The sequence below is a fragment of the Cygnus olor genome, chromosome 2, assembly GCF_009769625.2.
Source record: "Cygnus olor isolate bCygOlo1 chromosome 2, bCygOlo1.pri.v2, whole genome shotgun sequence".
Classification (NCBI taxonomy): domain Eukaryota; kingdom Metazoa; phylum Chordata; class Aves; order Anseriformes; family Anatidae; genus Cygnus; species Cygnus olor.
The window spans coordinates 119,782,726-119,800,755 of NC_049170.1; the positions used below are offsets into that span (position 1 = coordinate 119,782,726).

The 18,030-nt window shown below is 36.9% G+C and overlaps 1 protein-coding gene across 1 annotated transcript in view; it reads left to right on the top strand.

The window, feature by feature from the left end:
* Positions 1 to 18,030, top strand: part of RP1 (RP1 axonemal microtubule associated) — a 185,036-nt gene that overhangs the window by 151,654 nt on the left and 15,352 nt on the right. Inside the window, 3 exon segments of the mRNA XM_040547772.1 lie at positions 2,054 to 2,177; positions 3,735 to 3,883; positions 16,757 to 16,961. Of these exon segments, the coding sequence (XP_040403706.1) occupies positions 2,054 to 2,177; positions 3,735 to 3,883; positions 16,757 to 16,961 (478 nt within the window).

Consider the following 18,030-nt stretch of genomic DNA (forward strand, 5'->3'; position numbering starts at 1 on the left):
AAAAGAAGTGAATAGCAAAAATGACAATCTTTCTTCTGATGTCCAAGATGCTGAAGTTAAAATCTGACATCACAATGAAATTGCTGTGGCACTTTACAAAATATATCTTTATCCTCTTATGCTGGGAAAATAAAAAGGGGGTTAAGGGAAAGAATAATCTTCTTTCAAACTGCAGCCACACTTTTGCCCATAAATACTTTTACTCTGTACTCATTAAAAATTGGAGAAAAAAATAATTTTAATCTCTGTTACATGATATTAAATAGACAACTGAACCCGTTGACATTTAACTGGTAGGCAGGTTGCTAATTTCATCTTCATCACCTAACAAATCTATTGATAAAATTAAGACTGCTTCTTGGAGACAGTGTATCACAGAAAAAAATGAGAACAGAAACTTGGCTGTTGCAGTGGTATCTATTAATCTGCTTTACTTCATTAGCTCATAACAACAACTCAAAGCTGAGTTAGAAAATAATTAGCATAATTTATATAGAAAAAGAAAAGGTACACATTTATATCAGGTAGAACTAGAAAGAAAATATAAACTACCAGGGTTTTAGGAAGATGTTTGCTCTGTTATTCCATGGATTCTATAGCAGGACTGGTTGAATTCTTATATGAAATAACTAGCTTGATATAAGGGTTGTGGGTAGTATTATCAAAGCCAGGTTATCAGTCTGTTTACACTGCTTATTAAATTTACACTGCAGGATGGTCAGTTCTATGCCATTTTATTTTGATTTTACAAGACTTTCTTCACAGAGGCTGAGATTTCCACCTTCTATCACAAGCAGGTGCTTCAGATGAATGAATCCCATATATAGTTTCAGAATTCAAATTAGAACTGTAACTGCAAAATAATTCCCTTGAAGTTTTTGAGGAAAATGGAATCATTATAAAGTAATATCTGGGACAAAAAAAAAAAAAAAAAGAACTTTATTTCTGAAGAATGCAGAAGCTAACATCTTTATTCTTGATATTCAGTTCTTGAAGAAATAAAGCACAGTCAACAGAACGTGATTGTCAAGAAAATGTTCAGGAATGTAGATGTTAGTATGAAAGGGAAATAGTATTAACTCTACATTTTGTCCTTCTTTAAAAAAATATATATTCAATATGTCTGCCATCATGAAAAATAATAGGAGTCTTTGGAAGACCAAAAAAAAAAAAAAACAGCTACAATCTCCCACCAACAATTGCTAAACAAAGATCATAGAACTTTCTGAGTTAAAGGTTTGGTCATTTTTAAGTGATAGTGAGTTAAGTCATGAAGAAATGAATGAGTAAATTTTCTGTGCTCTGTTAAAAGTGGGGTTACTTCCTGAAACCTATTTTCAACTGTTTTCTCTGGTCTATCTTAAAACAGTTTAGAAAATGGGACTTTTATCTCCTATTGTAGTTGGTAGTGTCATAGTACGAGAAGAGTCATTATCAAAATCTCTTTCCTTAGAATAAGACTAAGCTACATAGCTCAGTATCACCCTCTGACTACTTTATATACGTTTAATAGAAATTCAAAATATTCAGTAATATAATCTGTATATTCATATGATACATATGTGCAGATATATACATGTCATAAACATGCTCAATTTCAATTTTTCATTTTTTTTTTCCCCAGAAATGCTAATTTTTCTTCCTCCAATTACTCAGAATGAGAAGACATTCTGCCCTAAAAAATGTTATGGTTTATTGACATTTCTCACAAGTTGAAATAGGCATATCAACACTTCTTTTTCTTCCATATGCTGAATGAATAGATTACATAAAGGAACCTTTTTGAACCATTCCAAATCATTTTTTTCCCTGTAGTGCAACAGTCTCTACAGCAATACTGCTGACAACACTTTAATTATTTTTAATTGGGAAAATTTCTATTTCTTGTCTTTTAAAAATCTGTTAAAAAACCCCAACATTTTAGACAAATTTATTTCATCTTCTCTTTTGGTATTGCACTATGTGTCAGTGTTTTTCAGCAGTATGTCTTGCTATAGTTTGGTCTAGAGCAAGTGACACATGCTAAAAGTATTTCTTTTTGTTCTTTGGTAAGGTAAAGCTTCAACACAGAGAAAGTAAAAATGTTCTGGAATTTCCATTTCGTTGCAACTTTGCAGATGATGGAGTAAGAGTGGCTGAGCGTCCAGTTCTCACAGACTGTTCTCCTTTTCCAGCAGGTTTGTCACAAATCAGAAACACTGGACAGTTATGATGGCTCAGATTTTCAGAGCATTCCAGAAGATTTATCAGAAAATTTGTATTCATTTTTTAAAAAGTATCTCAGTTCCTGTAGTTAGTTGTGCATTTTGCATTCCAAGCCTGATTGAGATCAGTCTGGGACACATAAAAGAGCAAGCATGCAGCACTAAAAATATTTTGACCGGTATTCAGAGTTCTGCTTTTTCTTGTTAATATTATTTGGTTCTCTCTCAAAAGAAGTATAGGAGGTCCAGAAGAAATAACTCTCGTAATGTCAGATAAGAAGGAGGTCCATCACCCCACAAACATCTGTTTGTATTGCTAGACTTTCAGGCATTCTTCTAGTAGTTATATATCATGAAACTCCTTCTTGTGAGTTGTTCCGTGATCACCTCGAGACCAGATAGTTTTCATTTGTTCTGTGTTTGTTCACGGATTTGATAACCACAGTTAGTGAAGAATGCATAAGCTCTTTTCCTAAAAGGATATTCTACCATGAGAATATCACAGTTAAAACTAAGGTTTTCCCAAAAGATAAGGGAATAGATCATTAGAACAAGTAATCTGTGTATTCCTCACTTTAATCTGATGTGTTTTCAAAGCTAATCCCAAGAAAAACACTTGGGCAGAAGCAGCTTGAATATAAATTTGAAAAGGGTACTGCTAGGGTATTCCCTGGAAAGGCACTTTGCCTTTTAAATCCTTTCACTTTTTTTTTTTTTTTTTTTTTCTGAAAGAGCACAAATGTTTAAACCTTCACAAATGCTGCTCCTCTTTCTAACAAGCTTCAAACATGAGGACACATAGTGTTTTCTTACTTCATCTACATATTTGTTATCTTTTTCAATCAAATGTTTTGGTGATGTTCTTTCTTATTTTGGGGGCCAGATCACCAGTGTGCTATGCATTTCTCTGGGACTACAACCAGGAAGTTAACATGGTCAGCCAAGAAATGCACAGCTGAACATCTGTGAGATACATCAGAGAATATATATTTCTTGAAATTGTCTGCTGAGGCCAATAACTGGCCTCAACTGGTACAGTATAGAGCAGTCAGCCATGGGCTGGACCATTATCCAGAGCAAATGCAAAAACTGTCATCCATCTGATGGAGTTCAGCTTCATTTGAACTCAGTGAGGCTTGGAGAACTGGTGTTTTTTGAGTAATTTAATGTTGTCCTTAGCCTAGGTACTGTTACATTCATGAGTGTTATTTATTTCAGTGTATGCAAGTATGCAGTAGAGTATTATTTACATTTTTTATGATAATTTGTGATCTCTGTTTTATTTTTCTTTTTCTCTTCTTCCCTTATTCAAGGCCCACTCACAAACTATTTGGCTCATTATTTGTTATTATAGTGGCTCATAATTTTTTATTACAACACTTCTGTGTTTTTCTAGGCATTGTAATATTATTTGACCAGTTGATCTCTTTGGGCAGGAACAAAAACTAAGAACATGATAGTAATTTATTAAATAACATATTTTAAAAATCTGATTAAGCTTTGTTAAACTTTTCATCTTTTTCTCAATAGTGAAAAGCTATGTTCTCTACATCACCACGGGAGCATCTCCTGGCTCAGGAACAGACGCAGATGTGTATGTCACGCTGCAAGGCATTTTGGGAGATACTGGCAGACGAAAATTAGTCAGAAAAGGAGATGATAATTTCACTAAAGGAAAGGTATACTTATCATTTATGTGTGATATTTTGCACTTTTATAGCCCAGTCCAATTCACATGGACTGAATGGGAGTCCATGTGCGACAGAGTCTACAAAGTCCAGTTTGTAATGCTTTGAGATTGTAAGTGTATCTGTGTGTGAATACCTATATGTATTTTAAGAGGAAAATACTGATGTTTATGCAACTGACGCTAACAATACTGAAAAGTAATAAAGTGACTATATCAAGTACTTTTAGGTTCAATGTTGCAAATATCGAAGGTCTTCAGTTACAGGCCAGTGGCTTTCCCGCCTATTTGCTTGACAATAAAGTGATAGAGACTTCACTTCCTTTAATACCTGTTTTCTTCCCTTGCTAGTCTCCAGGCTGAGGCTTCTTTCCACGGCTTCTGCCTGCTCACTGCCACTCTGCTCCTTATTCTGGCTCTTGCTCCCTCTACAGACAGGCAGCCACTGCCCTCCATAGATTTCGTAAGTCCCCTAAGAAAGTCATTTCCTCACAGTGCAGGAGAGAGTCTCTCAGCTTACGGATGTAGACCAAAGACCAGCATAGCTGAGAGAGATGCATTTGCCTGTAGCATTGTCAGTATAAGCATAAATTAGAGAGAATTTAGCTAGCAAATGTTCTGTAGAAATGTGGGCAGATTTATGGCAGAAAGCATGTCTTTGATGCAAAACCTAGCCCCTTTTGGATAAAGGGAGTGAAATTTTCAGCTAAAAAGTTCACTACAGTTTTTAAATGTGGGGTTAACTAAATGTTTGTATCTTCTGCAGACCTTTATTTTAAAACAAATTTGAAGGTTAAAGCAACTAAAAAAAAAAAAAAAGATCCTGAAACAAACATTAGTTACAGAAAATTTCAACTGGAATAGCTAAAATTTAGAAAGGAAACACTAATGTCTCATAACCAGAAATGCAGAACATATTTTACAATAAAGAGTGCTGTCTATTTTCCTTATAGATTGTGCACCATTCTACCTTTTTGAGCTCTCAGTGAATACTGTGATTGTGGTAGTCTTTTGAATTAGAAGTATCACACAGTAAACTATTTCCTTCTGCAGGTGCCAGCTGCCAAATGAATGACAGTTTCTCTAAGGAAGCAAGTTTGCAAATCAGCTTTGATTGATAACCAAAGCAGAGGCATGATATGTAAGGTTACGAGTAGCTCAGTTCCTAACTATGCCCAGTTTCGTGAATTCAATGAGAGTTGAAAGGGGTCATTACCTTGCTGGGTTAGACACATTTGAAATGATTCATAAGAGAAGTGACAGAGTTTAAATCTTTATTTTTAAGGGACTAAACGCTTGTGGATGAGGGTTCTTAATTTGAAAAAGACATGTTTGTCTTTCCTAATTTTGAAATTCATATTACGGGTTATTGGTAAACTATGTTTGAGTCATTGTATGTTAGAGCTACAGTCCTTTTGCTATTGCTATCATGGAGTAGTGAGTTTAATGTAAGTTTTATTGGATTTCTCCTTAAGTCTTAATTCTATGAGTGTGCACTGAAGTTTTTAATCAAGAGGGACCAGGGATGCACATGCAGAAATGTTACCTAGTAAAAAAAGAGATTAACTACGAAAATAATCTGAAGGATGTTTTTATGGTGTCTGCTTATACTCCTGTATGGCACAGAATTTTCATTTTTTTACAGAGTAAGAGGCAGAGCTGGCATGTACCCATCTCTTGTTTCCATATTTGGCATTTCATAGGAGCAGTATGTGAATGCAACATAGTATTATGCTTATAAGTAGATATTAGCATAGGAATATTTTAGGGCCGAAAAAGAAATTACTTGTAGATAATTAACAGAGAAAACTTAGAATTCTAAGTCTCAATTTACTCCTTGTTCAATGAAAATGAACGTATTTGGTTAATTGACAAAGACTAAATTGTTTCTGCAAGCAAGACTCCTGCCTTTGCAGCATTTTCTTCATGGCGGGTTTTGGAAATTTCCCAATGTTTTCTTCCTATTATAAGTAATCTCCAAAAAGACTCTCAAGTGTAAAATGTCTCTTTCTGTACCAGCCCAATCACATATTGTGCTGAGCACCCCTGCAGTCAGAGAATCTGGACTTGGTGGTTTAGGGGATTTTGGCATATAACAGACATGGAATTTGCATTCTGAATCTTAACAGTTGTTCTGACATTTTAAAATGTGCTTTTCCTTGCAATAATTTTTCCCCTGACTACACAGTAACAGCTAGTGAACTGGAACAGTGTTTCTGTTAGAAATCACATCGAAATATGGTGTTAGTCCCACAGAATGTCAGGGCTGCTACAAACAACAGCTTAGCAATGCAGAAATGCAAGAAATGTTTAAATATTCAGAGGACCTTGCAGAGGGTTGGAGGTATACTTTTCTCATTTAGCAAGTCTTTTATTTACATGAGCTCAATTACATGACAGTAAAAGACTGAATTATCTTCTTACATCTGAAAAGTTTCTTTGTGTCTTTCTAAAGTCTTTACATCTGCAAAATCATTGGAGAACTGTTAGATAAAGTACTGTGCATGAAATTATTCATTCACCAGTAAACATCCTGTCGCTCACCCCATGTCAGAGAGAGTAACACTGTCACCAAGACAGCTGAGCTTCTGGTGATCCATTTAGAAAAATAAGTATGAGGCCAAGTGCTGCAAGAGCTGTATTCTTTCGAATTGCTATGACATTGATGCCTTGTCTGATGTTCTCCTAAAAACTACAAATTTAGACAAAGCAATCTTATTGCACTTCTTCATGCAGTTCAGGTTTCATGAATTCCTAATACTATTTATTCATACTTCATGAGTCAGTTCAGTTCTGATAAATGTTACCTGCTACAAACACTTTCTTGAACCAAGTATGCTCAGTGCAGACATTTTGTAAAAATCTAGACCCAGCTGTGTGAAATCATCTCAGCCTTACCGTATCTCCACATTGCTTCTGGCACCCAACATTTTGCAGCTAATGAAATTCTTTCTGCTTCTTTTATGTGGTCTTTGATAGACTTGCTGTATGTTCTGTCGTATGGCTGTGAGTTACATTCTCTTTGAGAATGTGGCTTTTTTCATATCAATTCAATCAAAGTCCGTAAACTACACTGAATATGTTATGACTGATATTTAAGTGTTTTAATCTCTGTTTGATGAAAGTGGCCAGTATTAAGTACGCTATGTTAGTGAAACAGTAAAATCTTTGTGAATTTTTACTTCATTCTATTAGTTGTTGAAAAGATATATCCTTATCCTGCCCTATATTTAGACATCAACTGCTCAGGTTGGTACCATGGTAACTGCAGCACATACAAAAATTGTCAGTGAGAGGTGACTGTTGGTGTTCAGTTTCCGTACTCACAGATTAAGCATTGGCAATTTTAAAAATTACTTCTGTAAAAAAATCCCTGAGTGACAGAATACACTAAAAAGGGCATGAACGGGGGACAGTGTACTGTGGCCACTATAAAGAAGTCAATATTTGTCTGCAGTGTACACATCACATCATGAATACTATTATTGTATAAATGGAGATAAACCATTCTCTTATGGAAAGTGTACCTGACATAACGATTAAACAATTGCAAAATGCCATTGATCCAAATGTATTAATCATAGTGACAGGCTGCTGGCCAAGATACTGTAGTACAGAAACAAACAGTAAAATGGTCTGGTCATTGAGCAGAAGGATTATACAGATGGAAACTAAGAAAATACGAAATACCATCATACTGAAGGAGAGACTGGTGGAGGTTGTCAGAAACAGTGAGGCGAAAAGCAGAAGGAAAGAGCGTAACTAAAGCATTATATAAGCCTAGGAGACAGTGGTAAATATCTGAGCCATGTGTGGTTCTTAGCAGTACCTCCAGGATGGTATTTCACAGTCAGTAATTACAGTCAGTTAGTAATAAACTTGTAGGAGGTTCACGTAGAACATACCATTGCAATCACACAGTTTGTCCACAGATTCTGCACCTGGGATAGGACAATTCTATGCATATATAGACTATATATAGACAGACTGTGTGAAGAGATGCTGGAAAGCAGCCCTGTGGAAACAGATCTGATGGTTTTGATCAATGGCAAGTTGAACATGAGTCAATAGTGTGCTCTGGCAGCCCAAAGGGCCAACTATACCCTGGGGTGCATCAAGCATGGCATTGCTAGCTGGTCAAGGGGAGTGAGTGATTGTCCCACTCTGCTCTGCACTGGTGTGGCCTCACCTCAAATAGTGTGTGCAGTTTTGGGCACCACCAGATAAGAAGGACAAAACTATTTAGAGAGTGTCCAAAGGAGGATTATGAAGATGGTGAAGGGTCTAGAGGGCAAGACGTATGAGGAGTGGGTGAAGTAACTTGGTTTGTTCAGCCTAGAGAAGAGGAGACTGAGGAGAGACCTCATCATGGTCTACAGGTTCCTCATGAGGGGAGCGGAGGGGTGGGCAGGGTGTTAGGAAAAGGTTCTTCACCAGGAGGGTGGTCGGGTACTGGAACAGGCTCCCCAGATAAGTGGTCATGGCACCAAGGCTGCCGGAGTTCAAAAAGTGTTCAGACAATGCTCTCAGACATATGGTCTGAGTTTTGATTGGTCCTGAGTGGAGCCAGGAGCTGGACTCGATGATCCTTATGGGTCCTGTTCAACTCAGGATATTATATGGTAAAACAGAGCATTAGATTAAAACTGTGTGAATAACAATTTTGCTTTTTTGATGAATTATTGCAAGACAAGAAAGAATATAAAGATCTGCTGCCAAAAATTAGAAAGTAGAAAAAATTAATTTGCTCTAAAATTAATTACTTGGGGGGCTGCTCTCTGTCTATATAGAGCTGCAAAATAAATATTACAGTTTTAAAGATGAAATACATCTCAGAACTTTAATTGCCTATAATGTACACAATCATTCTAACATGATGGTTTGAGTTTATTCTGCAGAAATGAAGTGAAGTAGGAGCTTCCAGGAGGTGGTCACCTTCTTTCTTTTTTTTTCTTTTTTTTTTTTTCTTTTTTTTTTTTTGTTTCAAAGCTTAGATATCCTTTTTTAAAGATTCACACTATTTTGTGTCTAAATTTGTCAAGCTTTAACTTCTTAGGCACTGGATTTTGTCACAGTTTTGACTCAGCCTGGATAACTCTCGTGCACCAAATTTCTGCTGACTTTGACAGTTTTTATGACAATAAGCAAATCCCTATGCTTGTCTTTGACAACTTAAATAGATTAGAACATTTGATTCACTGGAAAGCAGGCTTTCCAGTGATTTATTAACTCCCACAAATCTTTTCAGAGGACTCTTCAGTTTAACACCCTACTTCTTCAAGTGTCATAACTAGCAATTGTTTTTACATCATCTCTAAAATCTTCTTTACCTCCAACTAGCTCATGAAAACATTAAAGAGCACAGGTTATGAACTTGCCTCACTACTATACATCTGCTTGAAAATATTCCCCATTTACAGCCACACTTGGAGATGTACCAGTTAGACGCTTTATAGTCCTATTATCAGCCAGCTTTAGCCCACATGAGAGTCAATAGAATGTTGGATTGTGGTGTCTTAACCAAAACATTATACAATCAAATGGTTTTTTAAAATTGAGGAAAATTATATTATTTCTGTTCTCTTTACCTGTCAAACCGTATCTCAAACCTGGACTGTTATTAAATCAGTCTAACAATCAGGCTGCATCAGATCCATATGAGTTTGACTTTGTTCAAAGTGATCTTTTCCATGTCTGTGTGTATTTCTATTTTATTTTAATTTCTTTGGCGTAATATAATGTGTGTTTACAGATTTGGATGTGGCTGATGATACCGTTTTCTGTAGCAGTCATTCTGCATTTTATTAAGTGTACTATACTTGAAGTCTGATTGCAATGCCTTTTACAACCTAGTTGAATTGTTATAGCTGCTGATTATTATAATGTACCACTATTCTTTCTTATTCCTATTGCTGTTCTATGCATAAAAAATCTGTGTCAAAAAGATTCTACTCCAGTTATGCTAAGCAAATTAACATAAGGTCAGTTCTAGGGCAGGTATTAATTTTATTTAATTATTTATATTTATTGCCCCTATTCTTTCATTTACTGTCAGCTAATCCTGTTGAAAATGGATGAACTATGATAATTGTAAAGTATCAGAAAACTCAAATTATGCATTCATTGTAATTTGGGCATTTTTTTTCATATAAACATAAAGTTTTTAATGAATTTCTGGATGAGAATCTAACATAAAGGAAAAAAACATGCTTGCAAAAATGTCACAGGTTTGGATTTTTCAGATATGTGGAATCCCCTATTTTTAAAGAAACTTTAAAGAAACTTTTGTACAGAGCACAGATTTCAAGATGCTAAGGGCACAATCAGAGTTATTGTTCATCCTTCCACTGAGCTGGGTGAAGATATTACTGCTACTAGTGCTTGCCATTGCTACTGCTTACCACCCAGTGTTTCCACCCCTTGAGTCTGCTGGCAAAGTGACATACATTCAAACATTTTTTAGTTTAAGCAATTAATTTTACTAATAGTTTGGGCTTTTCCACTCGGTCTATCTGGATGAAATTTGGCTCAACACAAGCTGGTTTTGTGGTTGTAGTTGCACAGCTAAAAAGGTGATAATCTCTGTTTAAGAGAAAGCAATGATGTACAAGCAATGGGACAGGACGGTTCAGCACAACTGGAAGATAAGATGTGACCAGAATCTGAAAAGTGATGTATCAGCACAAGTTATTTTTCTCATTTGTCTCCTCTACAGGAATGTTCAGACACTTCCTGATTCTGGCTCAGTGTTACAAGGGCTTTTATCTTGCCTCCCAGTGCTAAAACTCGTTTGACTTCTGTAGAGTTTCTCCAGATTAACAAGTGAGACCAAAATAATCAGGCAGCAAATCAATAGGTTTGCTAAGCTTAATAGAAAAGGTCCTTTATCTAGACACTATCTCCTTTTCCAATAAAAGCCTATTAAAATGATAGTAACATTAGCAGTATGGGAAATCACTTGTGCATACAGGTTGATGAAATTAAGCATATGGTGTGTCTTGACTTGCCATTTTCAGTTCTGCAGGGAATATCGTCATTAACCAACCATCAGCTCTCAATACTGAGCCTATAAAATGATTGGCATTTTTAAAGGTAAATATTGCATAGTGACTGTTCAATTGCTTCTTCTGTTACAAGAGCAATTGCAACTGCTACTGATATGTTGCCAGCATTGACATTGAAGGTCACTGAGTAAAGCCAAACTGGGTCACAGATTGAAATTAAATGCTCAGAACATGGGTCCAGGGATAAAAAGAAACATTTAAAGAAAATCTGAATATGAGTTAATGAAAATAAATTCCAATTAGTTCGAAAAGCTTGCTCGCAAGATTGCTTTAAGGATTTTATCAAAGTTTTTTTTGTCTTATCTAAAAAATACAAAATGTGTCAATTCTGGTTTTGTGAGAGGAGTTTTTCTGGGCCACAAAGATATATGATGCAGGCTCTTACATTGCCAGTCTCAGCTGCTTTTTCTTGGAGAATATCTTTCTTTTTCCAGGCAGTGCGTATTAAGAAAATTTAGTGGACTGTACGTACACACAAATAGTTTCAAGACTATTCTGAGAAAATTACATATAAGCTCTTATGAATAAGAAAATATTATTATCAACATTTAACATGTTTTTTTATTTTTTTTAATTTTTTTCCCATTCAAATGCAATTTGCTAGGAGTAACTATAAAAAAATTAACATTTTTCTCAAGGGTAAAATTAAATTTTTTTAATATTCTGTAGGTTTCCCTGTCTTCCATGTTCTTTCTTTTCTTTCCCTTTTTGCAAAAGAATTAACCTTTCAGTGATTTAAAAGGCCCCCATCTGTAAATCAGATAAGAGAAAAAGTATTGTGTGACATACAAGACCTGTCAACAACTCATATATCTCTTATTATTTATGAGTATTCCATGGTCTGAAATGAAGCCACAAAAATATTAGCTAAATTATTAATAATGATTGAATTTGTTAAAATTGTAATGAAATAGGTGTATTTATGTCATAACCTGTCATTTTGCAGACAGCTTACAAAAAGTGCATTAAGTTTGGCAAATAAATCATCTCTAGCAAATTGTTCATCTAACTAACAATTATAGTTGCTGCTTTTTTCAATTCACTTTTTTTTTTTTTTTTTTTTTGACTCTTGACAACACATCAAGAGAAAAAGTAATCTTGTCTGTGAGGTGCGTTTACCCCAATTGTCACAATTCCCAATCTAGTTAATAGTTTTTCATCTTATAATTCATTATAGGGGTGAATTTCCTGCAGATTTTACCATGGATTTCTGAGATTTTACATGCTTCAAAATAGGCACTTTTAGATTAAACATTGGCAAATGCTGAGGTAGTATGTCTATTGCAAACTGAACATTGAGTTTTCACAGATGGTTATTCAGCCAAAATATACCTTTCATACATTGCCAATATAAAATTTGTGTTACCTGTGGCTGGATTAGGTTATGAATAGCCCAAAGTATGTGCTGCACCTGAGTTATTAAATGCTTTCAGATGCACACTAGAGGTATCACTGTACAAATACTTTAGCCATTACTGTGTGAAGAAATTTCTAGTGTAATGAAGTTTACTAACAGTCAAGCATAGTGCAAGTCAAACTCAACTACCCTACTGCTGGAGATAGCACAAGTCTAGTAGTTTGCAGAATATTCTCTGTATGTTTCTTTATTCCTAAGTCTCTCTCCTTTCCAAAAGTGGATCACTGACAACAGATTTTTTGGAGATGGTGATGGTAGTGTCACTAAATTAGTCATCTTGTAGAGAACTCTTTTCTCTTAAAAAGAATTCTATTTTAACAAGTATTCTAATCTGACAGAAACTTCTTCATGTTTCCAATAAAATAATTCTTGTACTTTGTATTAATATAAGATCACCATTTGCAAGAAGAGAGAAGTATTTTTAAGATAAATTTTCACATTTTGGAGACTTAAAATGTTTCTTTACTAACAGAGACAGGTCTGTATTCTTCTTTCTTGAGTTTATCTGTGGTTTTCACCCATGTTTTTCACCCATGTTGGGCGCAAACTGAAACACAAGAAGTTCCAGCAGAGTATGAGAAAACACTTTACTGTGAGGGTGACAGAGCACTGGAGCAGGTTGCCCAGAGAGGCTATGGAGTCTTCTCTGGAGATAACCAAAACCTGTCTGGATGTAATCCTGTGCAACATGCTTTAGGTAACCCTGCTTGGTAGGGGGCTTGGACTTCATGACCTCCAGAGGTCCCTTCCAACCTCAATCCTTCTGTGATCCTGTGATTCTGTGATGTTCCATCTCCGTGTATTTTTAATACAGTTTATTTTGTAAACGTAGCAAGCCTGCACTTATTGAATATGCTTGTTCAAGCATAACACTGTATCTTTACCAATACAGTTAAAGACAGAATAAAACTCAAACTCATATCATGATTAAGGTAAATTAAGAATTCAGATTAGTGGTATTCAGTCATCAAATAAATTCAGTAGGTAATAATATGTAATTGTGGTGTTGACACTAAATGCTTTTTTTTTTTTTTTTTTGACTTAACTATGGAAAATGTAGAGTAGCCTCTTTCCTTATTCTCACATTCTATCTAAAATTTCATCCCTTCCAATGTATTTGCTCTGCTGCTGAAGTGCATCATTAGCCTGAAAACCTTCATTTCCATCTTACACTTTTGCCAGTCTAAATTCACTGAGCAGCTGATAACCTTGAGTCATCATAAGGAAGTACAGCAATTCAAGTGCCTGTTTAACACTTTTCCCTTAAAATCATTGTCAGCTTGCTGTTCTCATTTTCCTCTTTCACACGATAACACAAAGGTGACTTAGTAAAAACTGATGGTTAGATGATGCACCATAGCAGCTTTTGAATAACACTGTTTTTCAGTCTAGAAGAAGCCACTGAGTAATTCAACATCAGGTTAGCAATTAATTTTAGGAAGCTATTAAAGACATTGTTCCCAAACATACGTGTTTACATGTATATATTAATGAAAAATGAGGAAAAAAGTTAAAGATTTCCCAACAAGACTGTATCTGAAGAAAAAAAGTTTGCAATTTTTCTGTGGTTTATATATATATATATATGCATATATATATATGTATATATTTTTATGGGTGCCTTTATATATTATCTGCAATTTCAAACTCAATATTTTAACTCACTAAGGGTCTCATTCTTGGCAGTATTAGGCAAAGCATCACCAGCAGGTCAAGAGTGATGATCCTTACTGTCTACTCAGGGTTGGTGAGGCTGCACCTGGAGTACTGGGTACAGTTCTGAGCCTCTCAGTACAAGAGAGACATGGACATACTGGAAAGAGTACAATGTAGGGCCACCATGATGATGAAGAGACTCTCCTGTTTGGAGAGGCTGAGAGAGCTGTGACTGTTCAGCTTGGATAAGAGGAGTCTCAGGGGAACCTTGTTAGTGTCTATAGATACCTGGAGGGAGAGTGCAAAGAAGATGGAGGCAGGTTCTTCTCGGTGGTGCTCAGTGCCAGAACAAGAAGTGATGGGCACAAACTGGGACACAAGATGTTCCATTTAAACATCAGGAAACATTTATTGTGAGGGTGACTGAATACTGGCGCAGGTTGCTCAGAGACGTGAAATCTCCCTCATGGAGGTTTTCAAAAGCTGTCTGGACATGGTCCTTGTGCAACCTGCTTTATGTGTCCTTGCTTGAGCAGGGGGTTGGACCATATGATCTCCAGAGGTCACTTCCAACCTCAACCATTCTGTGATGCTGTGATTATGTTGCAAGCTGGTCAGGCTGCCCTTGGTGATACAAATCTTTCATCAGTTTTTCACCTGGAACTTCTTGCTGATGGTGCAAGAGGTCAGTTTTTCTCTGTTTAGTCTCTGTATAATCCTTTGAATAAAGATTGTTACCGTGTTGGTCTGGACAAGCATTTCAGGGTGAATTAGACAAAGACTTAATAGGATTCAGTTATCATTATTGTGATCCAATCTCCTCAAAAATGTATTTATAACTAAATCATGTAGCATATTCCATCACAAATAACACTAGTTTTTACCAGTTATGAACCTTAATAGAAATGAGATGATAATTCATAACTCTGTAAAGCAAAGCATTTGGAAGATCTCTATGCCAAGAAATTAATCTCTTCTTTCCAGCTGAGAAAGTAGGTGTGAGACACAATCAGCCAAAATCACATTTGTGGCAATATTTAATATCTGACATCTCAACATTTTCTTTAGGGATCCTTCATGAGGGCTATCAACATTAAAAAAAATAAAAATTTGTGGACTTTCTGACATATAACGAATATTAGAACTAATTTAAGCTTTGTAGTGGGTTTACGTGGCAAGGTTTTGGTAGCAGGGGGCCATAGGGGTGGCTTCAGTGAGAAGGATCTAGAAGCTGCCCCATGTTTGGTAAGGGCCCCACTGCTGACCAGAGCTGAGCCAATAAGTGATGTTGTTTTGCGCCTCTGTGAGAGCATATTTAAGGAAAAAAAACACTGCACCACACAGCAGCTGGGAGAGTGAGAGGAATGAGGAACAGCCTTGCAGGTGCCAAGGTCAGTGAAGAAGGAGGGGGAGAGGTGCTCCAGGCATCAGAGCAGAAGTCCCCTGTGGCCTGTGGTGAGGACCATGGTGAAGCAGGCTGTCCCCCTGCAGCCCATGGAGTACCACGGTGGAGCAGGGTTCCACGCTGCAGCCCATGGAGGACACCACGGTGGAGCAGGTGGACCTGCACCGATGGAGACTGTGGCCTGTGGGAGACCCCTGCCAGAGCAGATTCCAGGCCGGACCTGTAGCCCGTGGAGAGGAGACCTGGCAGGAGCAGGTGACCTGGCAGGAGCTGCTGCCCGTGGGGGATCCAGGTTGGAGAAGTTTGCTCCTGACGGATCGACCCCATGGTACGGACCCATATCTGGAGCAGTTCTTGAAGAGCTGCTGCCTGTGGGAAGCCCACGTCGGATCAGTTCAGCAAGGACTACATCCCGTGGGAAGGACCCCACAGCACAGGAGACAAGAGTGACCGAGAAGGAGTGGCGGCCAAGAAGCGCTATAGACTGACCATAACCCCCATTCCCCCTGTTCCCCTGCGCCGCTCGGGGGGAGGAGATGGAAGAGGGTGTTTGGGGGGGAAGGTGCTTTTGGTTTCTTTCCTTTGTTTCTCGCTTCTCTAGCTTGTTAGTAATAAGCAATAACTCTTACTATCTCCCTATGCTGAGTCTGTTTTGCCCGTCACAATAATTACTGTGCGATCTCCTCGTCCTTATCTCAACCCTTTAGCCCTTTTCATCGTATTTTCTCCCCATTCCTCTTTGAGGAGGGGGAGTGAGAGAGTGGTTGTGGTGGAGCTCAGCCGCCCACCTGAGTAAAACCACCACAAGCTTATAACCTTTTTCTAATATTCTCATTAAATTCAATTATTATTATAACTAATCCTATATTAATTCAAATCTGGGACCAAGTTTGTCATTCTTTCCTAAGAGAATAAAATGTTATTTCTGCCATTCTTATTCCGTGCATTTCATCCCTCAAAAGGGAGACATGGCTAGTCTATCTTATTGAAAGTAAGAAATGTTTAAAATGGTGTTCCACATCTTTAAATGTGAAATTTGGTAAGGAAAATCTCTCAGGAAGTGAGCATGAGCAGTGGATTGGTCTGTGTAGGAAGGTGGAAGTGTTTTAGCAGTAGATTACAGAATCGCTGAGGGAGTCCTGCTTAATGCAGGAGCTTTGCATCTTTAAACTTGTCATCTCTGGTTCTGTTGGTATTTTTTGAATTACTGAAAAATAAAAAAATCCTAATTTTCCTCTCACTTTCATATTTCAAAGTACAGTGTTAACTTAGTTTGATCATTCTGTTTCTCTATTCATGTCTTTTTGATTCTGAATTTTCCAGGTAGATATTTTTCGAGTGGAAGCAGTAGATATCGGGACTCTGCAAAGGATAGTGGTCGAGAAAGGCAAAGGCTCTGACTGGCTTCTAGAGAAGATTACTGTGAAAGAGTCAGCAGCTGCTGGGAAAGAAACATTGTTTATGGCTCAAACATGGCTTAAAGACAGACGTGATGGAAAATGTAACTCAGTAACTCTGAATGTCACAGGTCAGTATTGTCTTGAAACTATCATTTGTTAAGAAATTCATTCCAAACTGAAGAATGTGATTTGCTTCTATAAACAAGTTATGGTATAAAACATTTCAATAGAGCATGTCATTATATAGGGAATGAATGTGTCTGAACACTGTTGTTTTTTAGTACTATTTAATAACCACTATTTGCAAGAGAATACTTTGTGTTTTGTTAATCTAGATTTACAGTGGTGGCAATGGCTGCATTGGCAAGTTTTACTTCTACTTTGAAATTTACAAACACTTTTTAAAGCTTCAAATGCTTCTGCTTGCCATTTGATAGGCATAGGAAAAGTGGGGTAGACAGTAGGGCAAACTGTGTTTAAGCAGTGGAGAATATGTCACCATTGTATTCAAGAAGACTGTTTAACATGATTTATGCCACAATGTTAGGGTAGTTTTTCCCAGAAACTGGGCATACGTTTGGCTGATGCCAAGTGGGGACACCTAGAGCAGGCTGTTCAGATGGCTGTTGAAGATCTCCAAGGAGGAGACTCCACAGCCTCTCTGGACAGCCCGTGTCAGTGCTCCGTCACCTGCATAGCATAGAAATGATTGCCGACGTTCAGAGGGAGCCTCCTGAGTATCTGTTTATGCCCATTGCCTCTTGTCCTGGCACTGGGCACCACTGTGTATATGTAATGTATATTTACTGTATATAAGGTTATACAATATGCTTTTACACACACACACACAAAGAAAATAGAAGGGAAAAAGAAAAAAAAAAAAGCTTTTGATTATTTCTCCAAGAATGCATTGATTTGGTAGAAGAATTTTTTATTTTTTTTCTGTGATTTTTTTTTATATATATATATATACAATAAATGGAACATCTAAGCTTGGTTGAAAGCGGTTGAAAGAAGACTTTGGTCTATACTGTCTGTACCAATAGATATACCAATTCATCTATACCAATAGTAGTTTTGGTCTTTAACAAGTCCCACTGAAACCAATGGGAGCTGCTGTCAGTGGGAGGAACATCAACTCCTAAAATGGGCATTAAAAGCATCCCATTAGTTCTGAGCATAAATTGTATAAATGAA